We start from the raw sequence: 19945 nt of genomic DNA, 5'->3' as shown, positions 1-19945 counted from the left end.
TGATATAAGTTGGATTACGTCTAACTTGTCTGATTTGGGCCAACTTTTTATGTTGATATTTCTCTTTTTGTAGTTTATACACAGAGTATTTCAAGTAGAAAAAGCAATCTAATTTCCTGCTATGGAAACATGTAACAAAAGGATGTTAATGAGTCAATACAAAATTTGAAACACATGAAGGTTTCATGGTGGATAATCCAGACTACAATTATCCTTTTGTAAATGACTATTGAGCTTTGGCTTTGGTCGAATGGCGAAGAAGAGTCTCTTGGTCTTAGTCTTATGCTTCCTTTTGTTAAGAAATTTAAAGGATTCAATAGTATACTCGTCAAGTCTATAGGTTCACTCTTAATCCTCCCCTTGCCTCATAACATAGATATAGAGTAGATTGTTGACGTTAACGTCTAGTTAAATAGTCTTAATGAACATGAAAACTATCACATGAACATTAACTAAGGACTAACGTTCCAGTACTCAACACTAAAACTTCTTTTCTTTTTCTTTCTCTAGTTAACTCAAAAAATTCTAACACGTTAATTTTTCTTCATTTGGACTGAAAATTGTTAAATAGAAATCTAGTGGCATGACTTAGCATCTATAATTCAAATTACAGAGTTACGGATTCTATATTTCATGTATGTGTGTATGTATGTATGTATGTATGTGTATATATGAATAATACTTGAAGAAAAATACGCAAATTAGTTGGAAAACATGTATTTCTACCGCTTTGATAGATGGAGCCATAAAATATTAATTGTACAAGAACAAATCCATCATTTAATTAATCTCAGTTAAACTATCAATGAGAGCCCTATATCACAGAATCTTACGACTAAATCATGTTACCTCAAAAACAGCCAGGAAATTAGCATAATTGCAAGTTTGAGAGTTATAAGCATCTTTTAATCGTTATTTGTATTTCAACTTTCAAAATTAAATTATCTAATTAATCTCCCAACCTAATGGTATTTTTCTATCCTTAATTCTAAAATTTCAGGTCATTTCCCCGCTTATAATATAGGCACTCATGTGAATTTTCAATATTGCGGGCGGCACAGAGTAATAATTATATTTAAACTGTGTCTGTGATTCTCGAGATTTAATTGTTGGAATGTGATTAATATGTTGGAACTTATCCTTATTTGTATTAATTTTTCAAATTTATTTTATCCATTAATTTCAGATCTGTATGTATCTGTGCCATGTTTGATTTATATATTTTTACCATTAGTGTAGATTTATTGAATAAAATGATATTTTTTTATAAAAAAAAAAAAGAAAACCCCAATTATAAGATAAAATATAGAAAAAGGTACAACTGAGAGGAGGAAAGTACAAATACAGGTGTTCATGTACGAGTTTCCGTTATTATAGTTGATATCCAAAGACAAGAAGTCTGAGCCAACCGCAAAATACGCTACTCTTCACGTAAATAATATCAACTAACAAACAAAAGTGTTTCATTTTACTCTTTCTAATGATTAAACAAAAGAGGAAATAATAATCTTGGGGCTTCAGAATTTTGCCTCTTCAGAGTTCAGATCTTATTCATGACTGAGTTTTTCTTGAGTTCATACATTTTCGAGAAGTTCCTGCAAACAGAGGAGAAATGCCATGAAAATTAGCCAAAGTTGATGCATGCTTTGTGCTAAAAGATGGGGTGGTCTTAATTCTTAAAAGAAACAGAGCATTCTCTTTTTGATCTGATGAAAAAAAGAGAGATAATTGAGTATAGATACATACATTGACTGTGAATATATATATATATCATGGGGGTGGATTATTACAACATATTGAAGGTGGGGAGAAATGCAACAGAGGATGATGTGAAAAAAGCATATAGAAGATTGGCAATGAAATGGCATCCAGACAAAAACCCCACCAACAAGAAGGAAGCTGAGGCCAAGTTCAAGCAAATCTCCGAGGCTTATGAAGTAAACCAGCTTAGACCATATTCCTTTTCGCTTTTTTTCTTTAAATTCTTTAGAATTGTTGTCACTTTCATTTGTCATCCGTACGTTGTGATTCTGACTTCCTATGTTAGAGGATTTATTGTAAACTGAGTTTTCTGCTTGCTCCTTTTGATTGGTGATGCCAAAGCTGATACTTGATAGAGTCAAATGTTTGGTTGTTGCAAAAATAGCCAAAGATTTGGATACAAAATGGCAAAATTTTATGGGCCTATAATACTTTATAAGTTGCATAGATAATTGAGGCCAATCAGCATAAATGATGGTTTTCATTCCTTACTCAGGTCTTGAGCGATCCACAGAAGAGACAAACCTATGATCAATATGGTGAAGAAGGTTTGAAAGACATGCCTCCACAAGGTTCAGGAGGTGGATTCCAAAATGGGTTCAATCCAAGAAATGCAGAAGATATCTTCGCGGAGTTTTTTGGGAGCAGTCCCTTTGGATTTGGATCAGCCGGTCCTGGCAGGTCCATGAGGTTTCAATCTGATGGAGGAGGGCCATTCGGAGGATTTGGTGGAGGTGATAACATTTTCCGAACCTACAGTGATGGAACTGGTGCCTCCATGCCAAAGAAACCACCACCAGTAGAAAGTAAATTAAATTGCAGCCTTGGGGAGCTCTATACAGGATCAACTAGGAAAATGAAGATATCTAGAACAGTGGTTGACGTGAATGGGTAAGTCTATTCTTTCACTTCTTTCCTCATAAACTTCAATATAGTGTGCTCTATTATTTTGGTTTCGCATGAAACTTTCCAGCTAACATCAAAATGTTATATTTCCTTTTCTGGCGTTGACGACCATACCTTGTAATTAGAGCTTGCTTTTCTGAACAGCTTCATGATCAACAAGTACATTGTAGTAATAATTGGGAAACTTTACCCCCAACCACGGTTAGTTAAATGAAAAGTGCTATTGCTGGAATGGAAAAGAAAAGAATAAGATGGAATTCGCGTTACTAGCTAGCACTCATTGAAGTTATTGTTAGTATTACCAACTAGAGGGTTGATGCATCCCTTGAGTAAATTGTAGCTCCTGTTGTTTCAAGAAACTGAAGGCAAGGCATGTGTTACCAGTTGACTTCAATGAACTCAACACACTGTGGCTCAAGGTTCGCCATCACGGGTCATGGTCGCGTCGTGATTGCGGTTGTTCCACGTCTGCCGTGGTATATCGATTGAATATCGGATGATACGCACATTATAACACATAAAAATTTTCAAAAATTTTTAAAAAATTACTAAAAATTAAAAAATACCAAAAAAGTTACAATCTATAAAAATATCCAAGTTAACTCGGAGATTTTGGCCGATACCATGTATCACATATTCGAATCAGACAATATCGGCCGAATCAGAGCGAGTTGCCATAGATATGGTATTATCTGCGATTCAGGAATCGGTATCGTACCAGTCCCTCCGTTCCGGTTACGGCTCGGCCAAGAGGTTTTGGAATCGGCCGATATTGCTAACCATGGTGTGGCTGCCATGTTTCTGTTAAGAATACAACTACATCCCTGTCTTGCGTTCTGTCACTTGCATAGTAATGAAACTGATTCTTAGCCATTTACAATCTAGTTATCAGATGCGTTCCTTTTCAATTGGTAACATTTAAGCTGCATTTCTTAAACAGAATGCATCATCTTTTGTTGTTTGGTTGCGAATAAGTTTTTCATCTATGTTTGAAATATTACAGTGAATGTATGATCACGTAATCTAAGATTGTTTTATTATCTTCACTGACCACCCTTGTGACTAAAATTCCTTTAGGAGGATGTCAACAGAGACAGAGATTCTATCCATTGAAGTAAAGCCCGGATGGAAGAGGGGAACAAAGATAACATTTCCTGATAAAGGGAATGAGCAGTTCAACCGGCTTCCTGCAGATCTTGTATTTGTGATTGAAGAGAAGCCTCATAACGTATACAAGAGAGATGGTAACGATCTCATCATGAAATATACGGTGACACTAGCTGAAGCATTAGGAGGAACAACAGTAAACATCACAACGCTGGATGGACGCGAATTGTCAATCCCGGTGAATGACATTATCAGTCCTGGTTATGAACTTGTGGTTGATAAAGAGGGAATGCCTATTGCGAAGGAGCCCCGTAATAGAGGTGATTTGAAGATCAACTTTGAAGTTAAGTTTCCAACAAAAATGACAACTGAGCAAAGAGCAGCTATCAAACGTGCTTTAGGAGGTTAATATCGTTTAATGTTAGTAGCCCATAGATATCGTGTTGTCAGCTTTGGCATTTATGCTGCCATCAGATCACAGCTTTCTAACAGGCTGCAACCATTATGTATAGAATTTACGTATTGTAGTTATTAGTGTGTAGATTTAGCAGTATGGAAGATACTTTTCCTATCAGTTCTCTTTGATTGGGTTCAGGTACTTGCCTATTCAAACAGGGAGAGATGAAAGAACGCTGAAAAAGAGCAACTGTCTGTACGAAAAATTAACTAAAGAATGGACCATGAACTTTGAATTTCTGGAAGGATGATAATTCAGCTTACAAAGAGGGAAAATGCAGTGTTTGTTCATATTCTCCAGATTCCACCATAAACCAGAAGGGTATAACCCTGAACTTTGCAAAAATAATACTAATAACACTGAAACGGCATGAATCTTGCTAAGAATAGAGAGGAAAATTTTGATTTTGGTCTTCAGGAAATTTGTTTTCTTGGATAATTTTTGACTTCATTTACTAGTGGATGGGGAGATAGAGACATGGGGGTCACAGGAGGAATCTGACTTCTAGTTCTATACGGACATTGTTAGAACAATTTGGTGAGGAAAAATCACCATAATAATAAATACTCAGGACTGATGTGACTTCCTTTCTGAAAGGGCTCCTACTGAATGTAAATGGATCTTGGGAGGAACTAGGGAGAGAGTATACAATGAGAACATCATCAACCTGCCTATATTGCGAATCTGATGGAGGTGTAAAATAGCAACAAGAAAAGAATCTGGTTAGGTGTAGAATCTGGTCCAAGTAAAAGGTTCTGTCATTATGATTGTACGAGTCTTAAAGAGTTCATAGGAATCAGAACCAAGGGCCGAAGACCACGCAACTGTGAGCATATAATCTCGATTTTTTAGCCATATTTGTTATAGCTTTTTCCTGCAGTTAATTGCCGAAGCAACATGAATTTGCAACATCTACGAATACGAGAGATTACAAAAAAAACATAAAAGCAGAGCAACTTGGACGGTACTAAACTTCACTGATCCTCTTTCCTTGTTGTGCAAAAAAAGATCTAGATACAGGCGACCATCGCTGCGGAGAGACATCCAAGCATCTGAAAAAGCACTACTCCTAGTCGTTTTCCAGAAAGTAAAAGGCAAAAGTAACTACGGAAGACCAAAAAAAACCTACAACTTAATTTACATTGTATGGAACTTTTGATTTTAAAGGGGAAAATAAAAAGGAGGAAAAGAAACTAGTAACCCCTACTTCTCGTACTATCTTGTCGCTGTCCAGATCGGACCCCAGGCATCCTGTAGTACTGGTCTCCACCTGGCACGTTTCCGGGGTTGACAGGAGGCTCGACCCACCTGTGGGCACCCTGATGCCAAGTAGCAGGGGCTTGAGAAGGCACCATTGCTGGATTCAGCTGCTGCTGCTGCTGCTGCTGCAGATGTGGTGTTGGCAGACCAGTTTGGCTACCATAGGTGGGTTGCAACGGCTGATGAAAACCATGACCAGGTTGACGGGGCTGACGTTGCTGATAGGGCGCTTGTGGGCGCCACTCAGGCATATCATCATCATCATCATCATCATCATTCCACGGTTCAATTCCAAGACCAACATCCGAAACTCTATTGCCTAACCACCTATTATTACTGGCACCAGCACTAGCACTAGCACTTGCTTCAGTTTGTCCATACTTGTGTATTAGTTCCCTAATTTGGTCCACAGGCCGAGCAGCCATCCTTGCCCCCTGATGGAGGTTCTGGGATGAAGAAGGCCTAGGGTTAACGTTTCCAGAGAAGTTAAACTCAGGCAAATCATCATCATCCCGGCCACCAGCAGGCGGGCCAAAGCCAGGTGGTATATCACTATCATCATCATCAGAAGGTGGTGGGATTACACCATGGGAAGGAGGTCTATTATGGGAAGAAGTCGGTGTTGCTTTGTTCATCATATTCACGTTTACATTAGAATCTTTTTCTTGCTGTCGCCTAGATGTAAAATGTTGTCTTTTCAAACTAGTATGTTTCTGGTGTGATGACGAATTAGGTGATAATGTCGAACTTAATTGAACTTTTCTCCATACAATAACTCCAATTAGACCATTATCGGAAGAGTTAAAGATGTCAGTGCGGTCCTTTGAGAGGTAGTGGCTTAGCATATCAACTACTCTTCCTTTTGTTGGGCACAAATAGAGTTCCGCACCATTGGCTGGCTCTGCAAAACCCAGCCTATCATCCGAGACATATGATTCAATTGCCTGTGCCACTCCACAACGTTAAAAGCAAGCCACAAATAAGCAAAGTTAAAAGGCAACTGAAAAAGGTGAAAAATGTCCTAACCTCACTTAGGTTGGCCCGCTCACTTTCAGCCAAGTTGTCCTTCAGTACAAAATGCATAACCTGCACATCGAGCAGATCCATATCAGACCCCTAAAGAGAAAAATAAAAATCAACAACGTGTATATTACGCTGTTGTATTTCTGGTGCTTTTAGTAAACTAGTGGTACAGGGTGTTGCCGTTTATAGCAGCATTTCCCTATTAATATTAACTGTGTTTGAAATCGTCTTCCACTACTACTATAAATTCTCGCCCTGTTCATCCATTGGCTGCTAAACAGGGATACAGTTTAATATACAGTGACTTCTTAAAGTAAAATGTAATCGCTAGTGACATTTAGAGACATGATCTCTTGTCCCATATCATCTGTCATCGGTGAATCCAGCCTCTCAAGAATTGAAATTATACACTGTTTCTACACGGGACTTCTAGTCAGAACGCAGAATTATTGTATAGTAAGAGGCATCCATCAACCACAAAGCTTTTGACGTTGCCCGTTCCAAAAATTTTCCAGTAAGAGAACAGCTTTTAGATCAATTCGTCAGCGCAATAGTATGGATATTAGTTGCCCCATCTGCTTATGGACATTTAAAGGGCTTAGTCTCTGAAATTCGAACAAGAAACTACTTTTGAGCCTTGATTGGAATATATATGCAACGTGTTGATAAAATGCACTTCAAAAGAACAAGCATTCTCGCCCAAATACCTACTTTTTCCATAGATGTGGTTTCTACCCTGTCGCTATACATTCTTATCAAACCAAAATTATTGTAATAACCAAGTATTAGAAAGCTCCACTGCTGCAATAAGCAGGAGCTTGAAGAGTAAAAGAACAAGAGACACATATTAAAGCCTATGAAAAGAAGGGGGCCTTGAGGTACCATGACTGCACGTGATCGTGAGTTAGGAAGGTCTTTAATGAACTTCTCGAATGCATCAAGTCTGACTCTGCCCTTGACCTCCAGGGAGCTTGGCCACTCTGTTACTGATGTTTTCTCACCACTGCAAGACAAATAGCACATCAGCATAAAGTAACGCATCCATATCAAATTCCACTTACCATTCTCCTACCCAATAGGATGGTCACATCAGATAAAGAGTATCATCCAAACAGAAGAACAAGAGATAGAGAGAAGGAGGGAGGGGGGGGGGGAGTACTTGTACCAAAGAACACAAAATACACGTCACTTCTGTTTAAAGGTCTTTAACAAAATCTGTCAATTGGAAAACGGGATACACATGCATCTAAATACTAGTGTCAAGGATCCATATTTCCTACATGAGGTTGTAGAAAAGATGCAAGTACGATCATCAAGTCAGAGACAACACGGGTTCTTTCCCTAAACAGACTTCAAACATCATAGAGGAGAATGCTAAGATTATCAAGAAATTTGAAATTTCTCCAACTTGCTTACATTTTAATCATTAGGTGTTATAATATCCTCCATGTGGAGCTTCAAAAAATCACTAAAATCATTTTGTAGAATATCTTCTCAAAAGGATCTTCATAACCAGGACATCCACCACATTTGACATTAGCATTATCTATTTACTACCACATAATTAATTACCTTATAATTATTACTTTATATTGGACCAAAGATTCTAAAGAAAGAAAAACACAATCAATTAATTTTGGTACAACAAACACAGCACAGGATTGCTCTTTCAAAAACAAAGAGAGGAAAAGGAAAAAGAAAAAAGAAAACGGTAAAGGTGACCATATATTTCATTAGGGTGACCAAAAACCATACCTTACGAAAACGCCAAACGTTTTGACACTTGATGATGTACTTAGCTGCAGTGCACCTTCCCAAGTATGTTCAACTGTTGATGCATTAGTAGCAGGATGGGTAATATTCTGTGCAACAGGACTTTCTTTACGTTTCTCCGACTCAACTGCAGCATCTTTCCTGACAGCATCATCAGCCTTATCAGGGGTATCCCCGTGATCTTTGGATGTTGAATCAGAACCTCCAACTTCATTATCAGTTTCAGTGTGATCCTTGTCTGAGCGAGGTGTTGACCGCCCAGCACCAACTTGTAGATTCTCAAATGGAGGCTCGGAATTAAGGGATTCCATGAATTCGTCTAAAGAAATGATTGGGGGAAGAAATTCCACATCTTTCAATTCATCCACCATCATTCCTTGCATCAAATCACTTCCGTCACTTGGAATAATAAAGCTACTTGAGGGATCCTGGTTTTCTGAAGCATTCTTCTGACTTGCAGTTTTTTCTTTGTCATTCGTATCATCTAATTCAGGAGAACGAGTTTCCGTGCTTTTAGATGGAGCCTGTGAAGGTGAAGAAGATCCGCCAGAGACATCTACCGAAATACCATCATCCTCCATTTCCACTTGATGCTCACCCTTATGAGTCTTAACCAATCGTCTTCTAAGATCTGTATCAGGCAAAACTACCATTTGAGCAAGCTCCTCTGCTTTTGCCATCCGCCACTCTGAGAGCTCCTTTGAAGCAAGTTCTTCAGCAGTCATTGAACAGAGTCTGTCAGGGGTAATTTCGCCAGACATGACTCTTTCTCTGAGATCTGGATTATTACGATCTTTCAAATTAAAAAGAAGAGACCTTCCCTTTTCTTTGTACTTCTTGTTTACACCACCAAACAACTTAAACAATTCAGCTTCAATTTCAGAAGCTAACTTCTCTGGAGATTTGACTTGCTCACTTGCTGTTGCACCTCCTTCAGCATGTAAATCCTTGGTTTTATCGGTGCAAGGTTTTTCTTTCTCTTCTATTACTTGCATATCAAGATCTAAGGCCCAAGAAAGCCCATTACCCTGCAAAAGTTCATCTTTAACAAAGAAATTGTCACTGAATGAAACATCATCATCAGGCAAAAGAGTAGGGTGTCCTGTGGATTCACTAGTAGGAAGCTTAGTAGGAATTCCATGAGCATCATCAAATTTACCAAGCAAAGCAGACTCTCCCAAAGCAAAAGATTCATGGGAGCCTTCATGTTTTTGTTGAGGTGCACCAGAAGCAACCAATTCAGATCCATTAGACTGAGAATCAGTTGCAGTTTCGTGATTAACACTCACATCAGCATGATTATTTGCTGTATTTGGAGTTTTTTCTGGGTTTTGAGATGCCAAAAAAAGTGCAGCAGCTAATTGTTCCCTCATTTTGGACCTCACTGCTCCAAATGATTCAGTCTGCACTTTGGAGGATGACTCATTTTGCACAGTTCGACTTTTTGGAGTCTGCACCCGGTGCGAGGCTGTTCTATTGGATGTGGAATCATTTCTTACCATTTTCTTGTTTGATGCAGGCAGAGTTTGCTTGACAGAAGGGCCTACTTTAGACTGCATCTGCATGGATTTTTTATTAGGAGATAACGGCTGCAACAACTGGGGTGAATTGGGCGAAATTCCTATCTGCATGGTACGCTTATTTGGCATTCCCACATTCTGAGGGCCAACATTTGTTTTGGCTTCCATCTCAGCCTTCCTTTTGCTTGGCAGAAAAGCCGTTTGGGAACCTAGATTATTCAGCATGCCTTCACTAGCTCCAAACCCTAGAATCCGTCCTTTTGGTTCAATTTGTCCAATTTGGTTGGTAGATACCATTACATTTTGGAATGCAGAACTTTTGGGCATTAGTTCAGCTGTTCCCATTTGCTCGCTTGTTACCGTAAAATGAAGCGGCATAGGACTGCTGGACACATGCCCCACAAAATTCTTTTGCATGTCTCCTGTCAATGAATCTGCTTTCTCAGGTAAATGATCCATGTGTACCATCTGCCCATCTGGAAATTGGAACTGCTGGGAAACAAGTTGGTTGGACATGACAAATCAATGAATTCAGTACTGCAAAAATATGCAGATACAACTGCAGTTGGTTATACACTGCAATAATGATTACAGTACAAGAAAGTGACCCTCCAAGCCTAGGCCATCTTCAAAACCAAAAATGAGAATAGATCCTGCAGCCAGAACAACAAACAGCTGAGCATTCTATAAAAACTGTATCCATGCAGCATCAATCTTCTTAAAAAACAGATGAAACAAGTAACACATACGTCTAGCTATTATTGCTGAATTCCATATACTCGGGGAACATACTCCCCAAATTAACTTCATGATCACATCTGTTCCCAAACAAGCAAAAGGCATTTGAACAACTTCAAAATGAATGCCTTCAAAAAATAATCTAAAATCCAAAAGAACACCTCCCTAAAACATTTCCTAGCTAGCTGTTGTCTTAAAACAGCCACATTACCAAACCCCTCTGACTCTTCTTATGCAGTTTATGGCAAAAGCCCAGTACTAAGAAAGTCCCTAGTCACCAACAGAGTTCTGCATGACCATGCTTTGAGGCAGAAGCATACCATGACCAGCAACAAAAATTTTGTAATTTATCTTTACTTCCTATTGAACAAAAGGAAGAACATAGAAATAACCAAGGAAACACCAGCCCCATGCTTTTCGCTAAATCTCCATCTTAATAACATAATTATGGTTTTTTTTAAAGGAAGCTTCTTTTTCCTTTATTCCCCAAATGGAGCAGACTATCAAATGCCAAATCAGAATAGAGAATACAAAATAGTAGACATCGCTGGCAGGAAAACCAAGAATCCCCCATTCCACAACACCCCAAACCGCCCCCCCCCCCACCCAAAAGAAAAAAGAATCAATTAACAACATTAACACACTTAAAAGTACAAGAAGCATTCAATGAAATTACATACACGAAACACTACATAAATATTCCCAATATAGCAAAAGAAATAATAAAACCTATCAGCAACTTAAAACCTTCACTTTGGTTTTGTTAGGAAATAAATAACGTACTCTAGCCATTCTTAACAGGAAAAACCTGCAGTAACATTGTTTAGAAACCTAAAACTTTCTATCCTCACACTATTGTTTACTCCGCCCATGCACACCGGGGGGGCCAATAAGGCAAAACTAAATAAAAAAAAGATACTCTTTGACCCAAAAAAAAAAAAAAAGATACTCATTATCCAAGAAAATTACATAGAGAAGCAGTTGAAGCTTCAGCAATAAAAAATCTAACTGATGGTTTACGGAAAATTTAAACCAGGCCGAAAAAACCACACTTCCACAATAAAAAAATCAACACAAAGATACCAAATCTCAATTCCTCAACAAGACTTCGTGTTTGTCATGCATAGACAAAAACTAATAAAAATTAAAAATCCTAGCTTACATGCAACGAGATTCCTGGATAAATCACAGGACCCATGAACCAAAATAAAACCCTAAAATTGCAATTTACATATACAATTTGATGGAAAAATAAATTAAAATAAAATAAAGAAGAGATTGATTTATATAACGAGCGCGAGATTTATTCACCGCACCAAAAATAGAGAGAATGCCTGAAGTGACAAGCGCTTAGAGTCAAGGTGGGAAAGGGCGGTGGCGGCGGCCGCGGGAGGCGGAGGAGAGCGATTGGCGGTGGTTGGAGTTGAGAGTGGCGAGAGTTTTATCCAGCTTTGCAGAACGCCAGGGAAAAAGAAAGCCCTAGAAAGTGAGGATTGCAGAAGATCCGATTTGTTTTATAGTAGGATCCGAGTCAAAGTGGGTTATTGGGTCAGCGGGTAAACCGCTTTTTTGACGAGTGGTTCGGGACTGGGTTAAGTTAGGTGTCCACATGGATAGTTTTTCTTTTTTCTCTTTTTTTTTGGTTTATTGAAATTTAAAACTTAATCCTTGTGAATATTGGGTAGCTCAAGACTTGATTTTCCAGATTTATTCTTGCAAAAAAGATTTTCATTCTCATTTTTCAACATAGTTTGTGAATTTTGGAGAAATATAAACAAGAAAATAAATTTTTGCATTTTTTTCCTTCAAAATTTCAATAAAAAAAGTTGATTTTGCATTTAAGTATTATTTATTATTTTCTTAGGCTACTCATTAATTTGCACATTTTTATAACTTGTTAATTGCATTTTTGTTACTTTGCACTTTTGAAGGAAAAAATTCTTTTTTTCCACTTAAAAAACCCCATGTAAAAATGAGAGTCATCTTTACATCCAAACTGAGTGTCAGTTTTTTTTTTTTTTTTTGTCCCTAATTCTCCACTTTATTTTTCTTCTTTATTCTCTTCAAAATGCTAAACGACGTAACAAAAACCTCAACTATATCATATTTTGTTTATTCCAATGTTCTTGAACATTAACTCAAATACAATTTGCATACAATAAAATTAATTTTAAATCAAGAATGTATATATAATTTTCATTGTGAGTTTGCAACCAACTAACTAGCTTATGGTTATAGTTAGGTTTATGGTAAAACCAAAATGGATATAAGGGGCGAGAACCAATCAAGAGAGGTGGGATTTTGGAAAATTCTTTACGCACTCTCTTAAAATATTAAAAGTTTTCAATTATATCCTCATAAAACTTGAACTTTACCCTCTCAAGCCTTTTATAAAAAGTGTTCTAACAACGCGCCCTCGATTACACGTTATTATTAGTGTTGCCCCTTTCGAATCTCAACCTTTGATGTCCAACACTAATCTCTAACTTTGAAAATGTATCCTCATGTGGTAATTCTAAAAATGTGAGAGTTTTTGAAAAGAGTTCTAACATAGTGGATGATTTGATTGATGCACTTACTAAATAAGTTTCAAGAAGTAAATGCTTGAAGAAATAAGAAAATGCATTACGTGATTTGCACTTACTGAGAGATTCCAAAAATACTAAATTTTCCCTTCTAAAGTCTCACTACCAATGTGCTCCTTTTGTATTGATAATACCAACAATATGGATCTAACTCATAAGATTAGTCGATATGCTCTAAACATATAGTTTCTGATCTAAATTTTCCTGAGTGCTAGTATGCACTTTTGTGTAAAATTTTGGGCCTTAGCCCAAAAACTGTAAACAGAACCACGATTTCATCTGACCGAATATGGAACCTGCATCCAATGGTTCAAAACACTGATTTTCGATCTTTAATGAAGGCTTTCGGTGATCAAAAGAAGGGGTAAAGTATCAAGTAAAGAGCCCAAAGGTAAAAGTTCATCCATTCATCACATTCACCTCAGCTAATGTTACCACCCCTTATAGCATTGCAGATAAAAGAATCATTCTCCTCTTTGTTCATGTAAGCAACATCAACAGACAGCAAGGTGATAATACGCAGTAATTTTCCCTTTCACTATCCAACCTACTTAAGCAGCAGCATACCAGATTTGTGCTCGGGAACAAACTTATAGTTCGCAGCTAGTGGAATACAATTCTATGCCTTTGTCAAGGTACAAATCTTGCAGCCCAAAAGAACAGTCAAAAGGAACACAGAGGGATAGCCTTTTAGGCAGCTAATCCAAGCATCTGGAAATGCAAGATCTCAAACTTATCGACATGGATTGCAAATGGCATATGCAGATTCCGAAAATTGGCAGCCTAATTGGTACCCTGTCACCGCGCGGCCACCGCATCAGTAAGAGATTGTAAAATGGTCTCACCAACCTCAGCTTTGCACAGTGGACATGTGGCATTCATTTTAAGCCATTTATCCACGCAGTCTTTGTGAAAGAAATGATTACATGGCAATTCCCTGAGCTCATCATTATTCGCATACTTAGCCAAACAAATACAACAAACCTGTAGAAACACAAAATAGAATCATTTGGAATCTGCAAAGATAATTTATCTTCTAAAAGTGAAGCCAATCAAAAGTGGAATAATCATCATATGCCCATAATCAGCGGTTTATATTTTCAGCTAATTAACCAGCCATGACAAGCAAATTTAGCAAAGAAGAAGATAAGGAAGCAGAGATGACCCACACATGCTTAGATGGATAAAGGGTTCATAGGTTAGAACTAATTTTGTTACCAAATAACCATGAGCTCCATGTGTTTCAAGCCAAACATTTGAAATCAATATGAGTTTAAATTGATGATCTGAAATCATTCTTAAACTGATGAAAATTGCCCAAGGTTCTAATGACAAAATTTATCTAACACATATTATAGGATATACAGGATCATCTCCGATAGCGAATGACAAAGGATTAGGCTTCATTTCTGAGCTGAACCAACTAGTAAGAATGCCTACCACTCCCAGAAGCCACACATAGCCCCATAATATTTTTTTTTCTAAATAAATTACTAGAGCCCCAGGATATCAACTCAGTAGTAACAATACTTCACTCTACCAATTGTTCAGATGCTAGAGGTCAGGTCTCAGCAAAGCACTGACAAATTAAAAAAATAATCAATATTGTTTTCTGCACATAATTGGAACAATATAGAATACTTTCACCAAATAGTGCAGTTTTATATAGATGTCTGCGTGCACATCCAGAGACAAGGACTTAATTACCTTGCCAGGAAAGGGGGGTTCGGTGCCAATCCCCCAAGTTCCTTTTTGGCTTATATGTCCAGAACTTGCAAGAAAAGGAACAACTTTGGAAGGTCTTGTCATTATAGGATTTTGGCACGCTCTGTGTGCATATCTTAAAAATGTATTTATCTATAAGTTGAAGTTTGAAGAAACTTATTATAACTTAGAAGGGGAAGTGGGTAGGAGAATATTTAAGTGGAAAAGGAATATTTTTGGCATCACACACAAAGACATAAAGATTTAGCACCAACAGAATACTCCAAAAGTTAAAGGGGACAGAATTGCAAAGAAAATAATGGAACGTACAGCATCTTCTCCAGATATCACACGCTCCTTCTCCGTTCCTGCAGCCACAATTCCACCTTCAACCCCTCCTGAGCTATTCTCTTTGTCATTGCCACTTTTCTTCTTCTTTGCCTTAAATTTGTACGTTGGCAGAGAATTAATCGATTCTGATGTGGCTCCTCTGCTTTGAGTGGCATCTTCTCTAAAGCCCATGACGTGTATAATGCAGGGGAGGCAGCAGCAGATTGTCGCACAGAGAATAAATGGCATAGCATAGCCGATACAACTGAATGTAAGAAAAACTATGCACAACCTGAAGACATGGAAAAGTAAAATTTCTTAACTATAAAGACAAAACTTAATTGCCTTTATCAACTGAAATTATATGCCAATCACAAAATACCTATACAAATTGGGAGCCTCAGAGGAGGATGAGTGACCTCCAAAAACCCACACATTGCCAACCACAAACCAAACTGCAAAGAAGCAATCCAAAGCCATCTTGAAATATTCTACAAGGGCCTTAAGCCTGTAAGGCAGAATCCAATTCATTAGTATCTACTCTACTTGGTTTGAAATGCTAAAAGGTTTAAGGAAAATGGGTCATGACATGAGAAAAATTGAAAGAAAGGAAAGAAAATTGAGAAATATCAAATAGACAGTGTTTCCTTTTCCTGTGATACATAGGGACCAACTATAAGATGTAAAGAAAATGGCAAACAAAGAAATGTATCATGTATCTAATTCTTCAAGCATGTTCTCAGAATTAAAGATTTCCACTATATCAACTATTCTCCCTGTAAACAAGTTTCAACAACACCCAGACCACAAAAATGTGTAAAACTATATGTGGCAAATAAACACTACAAGATAGACAATTCCGCAAATTATGAAACACAGAGACAAGTGATGGTGCTTTAAAGTCAAACAGAAAGGGAAAATCCCACTACAAGTTCTAATCCATTTTATGGAAAAAAGCATCTCAAAGATCACTTATAGTTGAAGAGATGCATCGCGTTCAAATCAAATGCATAAAAGAACAACACTTAGATAGCTCCATTAGGTAATGATAGTAGAAGGAACAAGGAACATAAACTAGGTTTCTAAATGTTTGTCATAGCAATTATAATCAATTAGGAAATACCACAAAAAGCACATAAAAACAAGATACACTACATAAGCACGGTCATAACACAGCCACTATGTTCCAAATTAAGGGAACTTTTCATGAACCTAAACTTTAAAATCCTCTGTTTTATGAATTTAATTTGGTCAGGAATTTCTGGAAATACAGTTTGTACTTTAGATCACATTCAATTGATCCACCTAACAAACAAGAATAAGGGTTTATGCTTTGTGAACCTGACCATTTCATCTCCTTTGTTTTTGAGTTCAATTGTGTCACGAATTTTTTCAAATAAGGTTTTGAACTTTCTATAAGTTACAAGTGGTCCAAATAAATTTCAAAAGCAGAGGTGCAGTCCAAAAAGGTCATAGATTTCCTTTTTTGGAAAGCTGATTATCTTCAAGAATGTTCAAAAGCTGATTACCACCAAAACCGATGCATTTGTATTTCCTTCACTACAATTAGAATGTCAGCATGGCAACCCTACCTATAATTAAAAAAATTTTTGAAGTTTCTCGGGTCCTGATCACTCCTCTGTCTGGACATTTAACCTAGCAAAGATTGGGAAGTTCACTCCTCTAGTTTCACCCAGGAAGGTCAACATATAGGAAAGTCCTCAATCTCTCCTGGTCTTCAAGTCATTGTACAATTGTAGCTTACATGTGTTTTTCATCTTACATCAAGTTTATTGCCACAAAGATCTGCAGATACTACAATCTGCTCATTAGCCTAAAAATTGCTTTTTTTTTTGGTACTCGTTAAGTTGTTTATGCCTCAAATATGTTCCTAATGACTCTCCTACAAGGCATAAAAGCATCAATGTAGACGGGATGCCATGTCTTCAATCAGGTAATGCTTGCACATTCATGGAATTATCGAGAGTTATTTTCTCAGCCTAAGCACACAGGTTTATGTCTGTGTCATATGTTGGTATAAGGACCAACGACAAACTGCTTCCAAGAAAAAAATTAAGGACAAACCAAATTAAGAAAACATTTATCAGACCTGAGCGTTTTATCCTTTCACAAGAGTCACCAGGTCCATATGAAGAAAGGTAATAAAGCAAATAAAGATTAAAAATGAAAACCATGATCTCCTGATTTGTTAATAGCCAAATTCAAAATTTAGCATCATTGAACAACTGCCAAGGTAATTATGAACAGCATGAAACTAATGAAGCTCAAATATATACAGATTCCAGTGAAAAACTGCTGTGTAACTTTCCAGTCCAGGATAAAGAAACAATACATGCAACTTTAAATAGACAGTCAAACATGATTAACATTCAGACCTCACATACGATAGCTGATACAATCTCTGAATCCAGCATGTAATAGCATTACAATCTGAAGAATGATGTGACAAAAGAACTGAAAATATAACAAAAACGGTGGGAGAAGTGAGATCTTTGGTACCTTGGATTTAATATACCAAAATTATGGGCAACTTGAGAGTCCGAACCATTTCTCTGACGACCATCAGTATCTGAAGTCCCAGTCACAGAAGATCCTACAGAAAGGTCATTCTGAGTCATGCCTTGATTGGACTGAGAAGACTCCCTTTCAGAACCTTGATTTCGATGACTATAGCGCCAATAAAGGAGAGGGAGGATGGCTACACAGCCAGATGCATAACCAACAACCCAAACACGCAATGGTGCATGTGGATGCTCTTGCCTCGATAAAGTCATTACAACAATAGCTGCAATTATTTGGCTCATCGTTAATACTAATTCGGTAGCTATCCACTTCCCAGAATTTAATGGACTCCTATTGCGTCCACGTCCATTTGACCTACGACCAAATGATGAGCTCCGTGCGTTTGATGCTCCTCTGGAAGAAGAAAGTGCAGCTTGATATGCAGCAAGCCTTTCACTGGTAGACGGCTGATTATCAGTCTGCTGCTGCTGCTGTATGCCACCCGCTATACGATCATGTGGTGGGCTAGTGAAGGATGCTTCACTGCTGCTTGGTATGTCAATAACGTGATCATTAGCATTATGGATAACATTGTCTCCTGGCTCCATTAGGAAAGAAAACTTGCTGGTTTGACTTTTACGATGTAGTCCCAGCAAGGGAACAGCCATTTAAGTCCACCCGCTCACTCAGAGGTGCAGAAATCATGGGAAGCTAGAATAGCAAAATCACTTTCAAACCTGAATCCCTAAAATGTGAGTAACAGTAAAACCCCGTATTTCACCTTCTCCTGATTTACCCTAAAGGAACTTCGAAAGCTTCAAATTCAGAAAATATCAATCAATTAACAAGTTCCTTCTGCTCGAGCAAGCAAATTGAAGTAGTATCACCAGAATCTCATTTGAAATCACTTGACACCCTCAAAACCAAAATTAAGATCGCCGCTGCTCAATCAGGGCTTTCATATACTGGAAAAACCATAACAAGCAAAATCACTCTTCATATTACTGTTCACTTAATCAGCAAAAACAATTATAACACTCCGTTGTTTCGTACTAACAAAATGATTTTTACCCAATTCTCCAAATCCCCGCAAAAGCTAGTTGGAACGAAAAAAGCACCAATCAACATACTCAAAACTTAGTCGCTCAACGAGTCGAAATCATAATCATCTAAACCAAAATCAATCCCATTGTACTATAATAACTAAAAATCAAGATGAGAAGAAATCTTCTGCAAAACAATTATAATTTCCCCAAATTCATGGCTACAGACAAAGTCAAAAAAATAATCATCATCATCAATCATAGAACCCATTCTCAATTTCACCAGAAAAAATTGAATTTACATTTAGTATCATTAATACCAGTTCCATTAAATTATATTCACTGCAAAATTCAAGAAAATCAGAAGATATACGTACATAAATACATTAAAGAAAAAAGGGAAAGTTCATCCACCCAAAACACTAGACAGAGTTAATCACAAGGTTGATTGACATATCTAATGAACCCAGAATCCAGAAAACACAAGAAAAAGAAAAAGACAATAACCCATTAAAGAAAAGTTGCCAGAGAAAAACTTGAAGCAAACAGAAAATCATCTCAATGTCTGATGTTATCAGGACAATAATTACAACCGGGTTTGACATTTAAGTTACATACACAATTATGTAGAAAAAATGTAAACATGGAGAGAGAAAGAGCATACTGACCAGTGGGCATGGCCTAAGAGTTGATGATGATGATGATGGAGGACGGGATGAGACAAAATTATTCAGACAAGGGATCTATGGATTCGGTTTGATGAGCGACTCAATCCGTCACTCGGGGGACTCGGCTCACTTTTTACCACTTTTTTTATTCACGCGCTTTCTTTTCCTTTTTTTCTTCTTTTCTGCGATGAAGAATATCAGTACCATTAATATCTTATAGCTCAGTTTTCTTATTTTTTACAAGGAAACAGTGGAACGGGCCAGTGGTCACGGATGGGCTATTAGAATCTTACTGGCTCAATATTCGAATAAAAACAAAATGAAACATAAAAGATATGAAATTATTATTATTGTTCACTTTTGCGTATATTTTAGCTTAAATTATTTAAATTTTTTAGTAATATGAAATCGCATGCGTCTCACCTTTTATCATGTGTCTTCAAAATCTTTTTTAGTGATATAAGCGCACGGAAACAATAGATATTATTAATGACTTTTCTATATATTTTAACTTATAAAGTTTAAATGTTTTGATAGTATGAAATAG

General features: G+C 37.3%; 3 protein-coding genes across 7 annotated transcripts; 1 reads left to right on the top strand and 2 right to left on the bottom strand.

Annotated features, from left to right (window-relative positions):
• The first annotated feature begins 1684 nt into the window (after positions 1-1684).
• Positions 1685-4391, top strand: LOC140013047 (uncharacterized). The gene is made up of 3 exons (XM_072062044.1): positions 1685-1937; positions 2258-2652; positions 3745-4391. Exons 1-3 carry the CDS (start codon positions 1773-1775, stop codon positions 4181-4183), a joined length of 999 nt encoding a protein of 332 aa, XP_071918145.1. The 5' UTR covers positions 1685-1772; the 3' UTR covers positions 4184-4391.
• A 797-nt stretch (positions 4392-5188) lies between these two features.
• Positions 5189-12041, bottom strand: LOC140012493 (uncharacterized). 2 transcript variants are annotated; one of them, XM_072060582.1, is made up of 5 exons: positions 11862-12041; positions 8270-10460; positions 7397-7517; positions 6518-6577; positions 5189-6435 (listed from the first exon to the last, which is right to left on the bottom strand). In XM_072060582.1, exons 2-5 carry the CDS (start codon positions 10321-10323, stop codon positions 5425-5427), a joined length of 3246 nt encoding a protein of 1081 aa, XP_071916683.1. In that variant the 5' UTR covers positions 10324-10460; positions 11862-12041; the 3' UTR covers positions 5189-5424. The 2 variants fall into 2 exon arrangements, with proteins under 2 accessions (XP_071916683.1, XP_071916684.1); XM_072060583.1 differs by having other exon boundaries at positions 11880-12038.
• A 1510-nt stretch (positions 12042-13551) lies between these two features.
• Positions 13552-19593, bottom strand: LOC113703693 (E3 ubiquitin-protein ligase At1g63170). 4 transcript variants are annotated; one of them, XM_027225144.2, is made up of 5 exons: positions 19399-19593; positions 17685-18652; positions 15547-15672; positions 15165-15456; positions 13552-14114 (listed from the first exon to the last, which is right to left on the bottom strand). In XM_027225144.2, exons 2-5 carry the CDS (start codon positions 18353-18355, stop codon positions 13929-13931), a joined length of 1275 nt encoding a protein of 424 aa, XP_027080945.1. In that variant the 5' UTR covers positions 18356-18652; positions 19399-19593; the 3' UTR covers positions 13552-13928. The 4 variants fall into 4 exon arrangements, with proteins under 4 accessions (XP_027080945.1, XP_027080942.1, XP_027080943.1 ...); XM_027225141.2 differs by having other exon boundaries at positions 17685-18502; XM_027225142.2 differs by having other exon boundaries at positions 17685-18432.
• Positions 19594-19945: the final 352 nt, after the last annotated feature.

Source organism: Coffea arabica, chromosome 8e (genome assembly GCF_036785885.1).
Source record: "Coffea arabica cultivar ET-39 chromosome 8e, Coffea Arabica ET-39 HiFi, whole genome shotgun sequence".
In the NCBI taxonomy this organism is placed as follows: domain Eukaryota; kingdom Viridiplantae; phylum Streptophyta; class Magnoliopsida; order Gentianales; family Rubiaceae; genus Coffea; species Coffea arabica.
Note: the sequence above shows the minus strand (reverse complement) of the source record. Positions and strands in the feature narration are given on the sequence as shown.

Coding starts and splice junctions, on each gene's coding strand:
- LOC140013047 (XM_072062044.1), top strand. CDS start 1,773: ATGGGGGTGGATTATTACAACATATTGAAGGTGGGGAGAAATGCAACA. Junction 1,938..2,257: donor AAATCTCCGAGGCTTATGAA/GTAAACCAGCTT, acceptor TTCCTTACTCAG/GTCTTGAGCGATCCACAGAA. Junction 2,653..3,744: donor ACAGTGGTTGACGTGAATGG/GTAAGTCTATTC, acceptor AAATTCCTTTAG/GAGGATGTCAACAGAGACAG.
- LOC113703693 (XM_027225144.2), bottom strand. CDS start 18,355: ATGGCTGTTCCCTTGCTGGGACTACATCGTAAAAGTCAAACCAGCAAG. Junction 15,673..17,684: donor TTTGGTATATTAAATCCAAG/GTACCAAAGATC, acceptor TCTGCCTTACAG/GCTTAAGGCCCTTGTAGAAT. Junction 14,115..15,164: donor TGATATCTGGAGAAGATGCT/GTACGTTCCATT, acceptor GTGTTTCTACAG/GTTTGTTGTATTTGTTTGGC.
- LOC140012493 (XM_072060582.1), bottom strand. CDS start 10,323: ATGTCCAACCAACTTGTTTCCCAGCAGTTCCAATTTCCAGATGGGCAG. Junction 6,578..7,396: donor CACGATCACGTGCAGTCATG/GTACCTCAAGGC, acceptor CTCGATGTGCAG/GTTATGCATTTTGTACTGAA. Junction 6,436..6,517: donor AGCGGGCCAACCTAAGTGAG/GTTAGGACATTT, acceptor GGAGTGGCACAG/GCAATTGAATCATATGTCTC.